Genomic DNA, 5983 nt, shown 5'->3' with positions numbered 1-5983 from the left:
CATACTTGATTTGAGGCACTTAAGGTTGGAATTCGATAATGAAACTTTCAAAGTATGTTCTTTAAGTAATAAACTATTTTTTAAACCAAAAAAAAATTTTGCCAAAAAAATTTTGGTTTACATGTATATCCCCCCTTAAGCGACGGCGTTTAAGGTATCTTTAGAAGATTCACCTTCCATGGTTCGATAACCAAAAAAAAAAAAAAAACGTATTTTATTCAAATAAAAAAAAAATAAAAAATAAAAAGTCACAAAATCAAAAATATTTATTTTCAGATTTGTTTTTTAATACACCAGATGTCGGAGCCACACAATGAAATTCAAAAAAGGGTGTACCATGTCGAACGTAAGTAAAATAAAATCTAATAAAATATAATTGTTTCATTTTCACATAAATTCCTTTTTTTAGGAGATGACTTGTTGGACGACTCCTTGGAAGCCCCGGCAGAGCCCAAGCAGAACTTAACGAATGAGCAGCTAACGCTGCGGGTCCGGGCCCTGGAGGATAAGCTAGAGGCCAACTCTACGATTTTGGAGGCCAACACGAAGGTGTTGGAATCCACATGCAGAGAGTTGGCCCAATGCACCTTCCAGGTGTCAAAGTTGTCTGGCATGCTAGAGGTCTTCCTAAAGGGAAAGGCTAAAGGCATGTCAGTCAACTATGATTTCCCGGTCCAAGGTGACGAAGGGTTGGCTGCTCTAGAGCTGGAGGTACGCCCGGAGACTAAGGCCTCGTTTGTAAGTATAATATTTATAAATAAAAATGAAATATTTATAAAACATATCTTTTTTCCAGATCGAACTTGTACGTACGATTCCCTTAGCGATTCCCGTACGATTCCCCCAGCGATTCCCGTGCGATTCCTTGACGATTTCCCCAGCAATTTCCATGCGATTCCTCGACGATTCCCCCAGCGATTCCCGCAAGATTCGTCGACGATTCCCCCAGCGATTCCTCGACGATTGCCGCCAGCGATTCCCTTGCGATTCGCAGAGCGATTCCCGTGCGATTCCTCGACGATTCCCCCAGCGATTCCCGCAAGATTCGTCGACGATGAGGAATCGTAGGGGAATCGTTGAGGAATGGAACTGAAGGGTAAGTACACACACTCACACACGCACACATCACCCGGCATGAAGCCACACACACTCACACATCACCCGGCTCAAGAGAGGTTCTCTGCGCATAGGCTGGACTTCCTGTACGATCAGGGAAAGGACGGGCCCCCCAAGATGCTATCGGTGTCTCGAGGCTGGCCACCTGGCCTCAAACTGCAAAAGCGCTACTGACCGGAGTGGGTGCTGCATAAGATGCGGGGAGAGTGGACACAAAGCCGCAAAGTGCCCCAACGAGCAGAAATGCTTCCTTTGCGCTGCTTCCGGCAAGAACAAGACGAGGCACCAGGCAGGCAGCAAAAGCTGCCCGTTCAGGAGCTCCAACAGCAGTGGCGTCGGTCCTCGTAACGCGCCATGCAGTTGATTCAGCTGAACCTGAATCACTGCAGGGTTGCGCATGATCTGCTGATGCAGACAGTGCGCGACCTGGACGCGGATGTGGCGGTGCTCAGCGAGCCATACAAGGCGGTTACCACACTCGGCTGGGCCACGGACCGTACTGGCAAGGCTGCGTTATGGATGTGTGGGCGGGAACCCGCACATGTCCGACGTCAGATCGGCGGATGGTTTCGTTCGCGCTAAAGTAGGCGGGGTGTGGGTGTATAGCTGCTACCTGGCACCGAGCCTCACAATGGAGGAGTTCAGCTGCATCATCGACGAGCTCAGCGATGACATCCGGGGACGGAGCAACACAACCGTGGGCGGCGACTTCAACTCGTGGGCCCAGGACTGGGGGTCGCCCTCAACCAATGCCAGAGGCCGCACCATCCTGGAGGCCTTCGCCACCCTGGATATTGCTCTGCTCAACGAGGGTACCCAGCAGACCTTTAACAGAGCGGGAGCGGGGTCCATTATAGACCTCACGTACGCAAACAGTGCACTAGCCTGCCAAGCCAGCTGGAGGATCAGCGAGATCTACACAGCCAGCAATCACGAGGCCATCGTCGTCTCCCTCGGCGAGAACCCACCCCGCAGAACGGTCACGCCCAGCGCAAACAAGGCGTACCGGCAGGATACGCTCAACCCCCACGCGTTCTCGAGCGCCTTAGCGGGCCTAGCCACCGGCGATACGGACAGCGCCAACGATGCTGCGCTTAAACTGGCGGTCGCTGTCGATCGTGCATGCAACGCAAGCATGCAGCAACTGAAAACATTCCGGAAGCACCACAAGCCTGTTTACTGGTGGAACGACGACATAGCCACCCTACGCTCATCTTGCCTCCGAGCTAGGAGGCTTGTCCAGAGAGCGCGCGGCTCTCCGAACCTTCTAGCCCGAAGCGAGGCGTACAAGTCCGCAAGGTCCGCCCTGAAGAATGCGATAAGGACCAGCAAGAGAGAGTGCTTCCTTAAGCTCTGCGACGACGTCGAGAAGGACCCATGGGGCGGGGCTTATAAAAAGGTGGTGAAGCGCGTGAACGCCGGCAGCAATGCCCCTTCGGACCCGGAGGCCCTCGAAGGAATAGTTCGGGTGCTTCTCCCAACTGGACAGCCGCTGTACTACCCTGTGAGCAGCGACTCGTTGGAGATATGCCCGGTCTCGGAACAGGAAATTCTAGAGTCTGCGAGGACCCTAAATAATAAGAAGGCACCAGGTCTCGACTCGATCCCTAACAGGGCGACCAAAATGCTGCTCTCCCTGCATCCCAAGGTGATCGTCGAGACCTTCAATAAGTGCCTCTCGGAAGGCACGTTCGTCGTACAGACCCATCTGTCTGCTGGAAACGATCGGGAAAGTCTTCGAGAAGGTTATCGTTGCGAGGCTAGAGGCTGCAATAGAGCGCGCTGGTGGACTCTCGAAAAACCAGTTCGGCTTCCGGAAACGGAAATCGACTCTGGACGCCATCGACGCCAGGCACAAGATGGAAAAACGGCGCTAAGGAGTACTGCTTAGTGGTAACGCTAGACATCCGGAACGCGTTTAATTCTGCGGACTGGAGGCGGACACTGGAGGCCCTTGCAGCCTACTAAGGATTATCCGCAGTTACTTCAGCGAGCGGACACTCATGCTGGATACCTCCATGGGCACCAGATCGCACGAGGTCTCAGCCGGAGTCCCGCAGGGCTCCGTCTTGGGACCTCTGCTCTGGAATACAATGTATAACGGAGTACTAAACCTCCCGCTATCCGCAAACACTACCATAGTCGGCTTTTGCCGACGACGTGGCGCTGGTGGTCGTAGCGAAGGAGCTGGCAGAGGCAGAGTCAACGGCAAACAGCGCAATCCGAGCGGTTGAGTTGGCAGTCGCTGGCCTTGAACTGGCCTCACACAAGACGGAAGCAATGCTGATCTCTAGCAGGAAGCGCGTGGAAACGGCCGAGATCCGGGTTGGCGGCCTGCCAATTACCTCGCAATAAGGTACCGATAAGGTACCTGGGCGTCTTCCTGGATACCCGCCTCTGCTATAGAGAACATCTGGAATACATCCACGGAAAGGCTAGCGAAACATCAAGAGCTCTCTCTAGAATCCTGCTGAACACCAGAGGCCCCAAGCAGTGCAAGAGGAAGTTGCTCACGAGTGTCGTCACTTCGCAACTCCTCTATGCGGCCCCAATCTGGGCGGAGGCCGCGAAAGTAAAAAGCTACGTGAGGGGTGCGGAAGATATCAACCGCCTGTGCGCCCTGAGAGTAGCGTGCGGCTTCAGGACGGTTTCCGACGAAGCGGCCCGAGTCGCTGCGGGGCTGGTGCCGCTAGGTGAACTTGTGCAGGAAGCCCGCCTCCAAGGCGCGCCAGAAAATCCTAAAGGTCGCTGGACTCACCGCCTGATCCCAGACATCATGAGCTGGTTTAGTAGGAAGCCCGGAGAAGTGGACTTCTACCTGACGCAGGTGCTCAGCGGTCACGGATGCTTTAGAAGCTATCTTATGCGATTCGGTCACGACACCGAGGATCACTGCCCAGAATGCGGGACCGGTGTAGAAGAGAACGCACACCACGTCCTTTTCGAGTGCCATCGCTTTCATCACGAGCGGCAAGCGCTGGAGGAGGCTGTGGGTACGGCCATCACGGCAGACAGCCTGGTTTCCAGCATGCGAAGGAATGCTTAGCGGCGGTACCGCGCGACCATGGCCCTCTACATCGAATAAACAATGCACCTTTCAACCAAAAAAAAAACCCGTAGTCTTCGCTATTCTTTGTTATTTGTTTATATGCTAAGTTGTTAAATAAATGGAATAAAAAAAAAAAAAAACACATCACTTGGCATGAAGCCACACACACACACCTTCCACTTTCACTACTCTTTCGCGGTTTCCACTTTCCACGAGCCGTTTTCTTTCCCCCGCGTTTTCTTTTGGCACACACACATAGCTGATCGCAGCTGATCGTAGTGTTGCGCAACGCCAACGCAGGAGCTTCTACAGCCGCGCTTAACAGCACGACACATTTAGTGTTGAAAAGCGCTCGCGGCCAAGCTTCCCGCCCTACCTCTAGTAGTGTTGGAAAACGAGAACAGCCCGCGCAAATTCGAAAATTTAAATTAAAAGCTAAGCCAAGTGTTGGCCTTTTAATTTAACCCGCAACTTGCACGAACAGCTGGAAGGTCAATCTACACGGTCCCAGTTTCCGCACCTGGCCCCACTTGGGAAAAAAAGGCAGAAGGCCGCGGATCTGGCCATCATCCAACCCCTCCGCTGCGGCGGCCTCAAAAGGGGCTCTGGGGACCGAGAAGGACCGGTATAACTCCCATCAAGCATCCGCTGGGGGAAATCCCTGTGCACCGAGGGATACCAAAAAAGGAGCAGGTGCGATGAGCAAGGCTAAGCCAACAGGCCGGGACGATGAGACCCAGGCCCTAGCGATAGCGACAGCTGAGGAGGAGCTCCTGCTAAGCTTCCAAAGGACGAAGCGAAAGGTGCACCACTCGCCACCCGCGGGCAGCAACGAGACGTACCCGATGTCAGCGCCGCCGAAAGTGCATGCGCCGATATTCACCTTCGGCGAAGAAGAGGAAGAGGTGGCCACTCCCAAGAGATTCCGGGATGCAGCGAGTCCTGATGGAAAGCAAACGGGGGCCAACAAGAAGCAAAGGGTCGAAGCAAACACGGCCGTTCTAGTGGAGAGACTGGGCGCAATGCTGGACGAAATGGTGACCAAGTTCACCGACACGAAAGGCATCAACAAGAAGGTGGTCCGCCACGTTACGCAGGGGACGATCGACGCGATGATCGCTATGAAGAAGCTGCAGCTTGACATCAGCGCGTCATTGGCCGGCGGCCACACCAAGGGCTCCACGGCTTGCGCAAGCCAGCAGACCACCCCCACGCTGTCTGGCACGGCCCCTAGTGCTACACCCGCGAGCAGCCGTGTAACTACGGCATGGCAGCAGGTCAAGCACAAGCCAAAGCCCAAAGCACCCCACGCAATGGCGGAGAGCAGAGCCCAAAAAGAGGAGCAGGCCCCTCGCACCATGAAGCCCAGGAAGCAGCGCTCCGATGCCATCCTGATTAAGTACAGTGAAGGATCCTATGCAGACATGCTGAGTATTGTTAAGACGGAGCCCTCACTCCAAGGACTCAAGGAAGGCGTGCAAGGCCTGCGAAGGACTGCCAATGGCGGACTCCTTGTACGGATGCAGAAGTCCCTCGACCCATCCACACAGCAGCTGCAAGCGGCCCTCAAAACGGCCATCTCCGGCAAGGCGAAGGTGACCGTCATGCAGGAGACGGTCCAGGTGGAGATCCGTGATCTTGATGACTTGACCAGCGGGGAGGAGGTCACAATGGCACTGTTTGCGGGAGAGGACTGCGACATCCCAAGCGACGCTGCGCCCAGAATGCGGAAAGCGTTTGGAGGAACGTAAATTGCGACGGTAAGCCTGAGACCCGAGCACGCGCGGAGCCTGCTCGAGAAGGGCAAGATCCGAATTG

The 5983-nt window shown here is 54.4% G+C and overlaps 1 protein-coding gene across 1 annotated transcript; it reads left to right on the top strand.

The window, feature by feature from the left end:
* The first annotated feature begins 1747 nt into the window (after positions 1 to 1747).
* On the top strand, positions 1748 to 3007 carry LOC121503181 (uncharacterized). The gene has a single exon (XM_041777399.1). It carries the CDS (start codon positions 1748 to 1750, stop codon positions 3005 to 3007), a length of 1260 nt encoding a protein of 419 aa, XP_041633333.1.
* Positions 3008 to 5983: the final 2976 nt, after the last annotated feature.

This window comes from Drosophila kikkawai, chromosome 2R, assembly GCF_030179895.1.
Source record: "Drosophila kikkawai strain 14028-0561.14 chromosome 2R, DkikHiC1v2, whole genome shotgun sequence".
Taxonomy (NCBI): Eukaryota; Metazoa; Arthropoda; class Insecta; order Diptera; family Drosophilidae; genus Drosophila; species Drosophila kikkawai.
The sequence above is the reverse complement of the archived record's forward strand: the minus strand, read 5'-3'. Positions and strand labels throughout refer to the sequence as shown.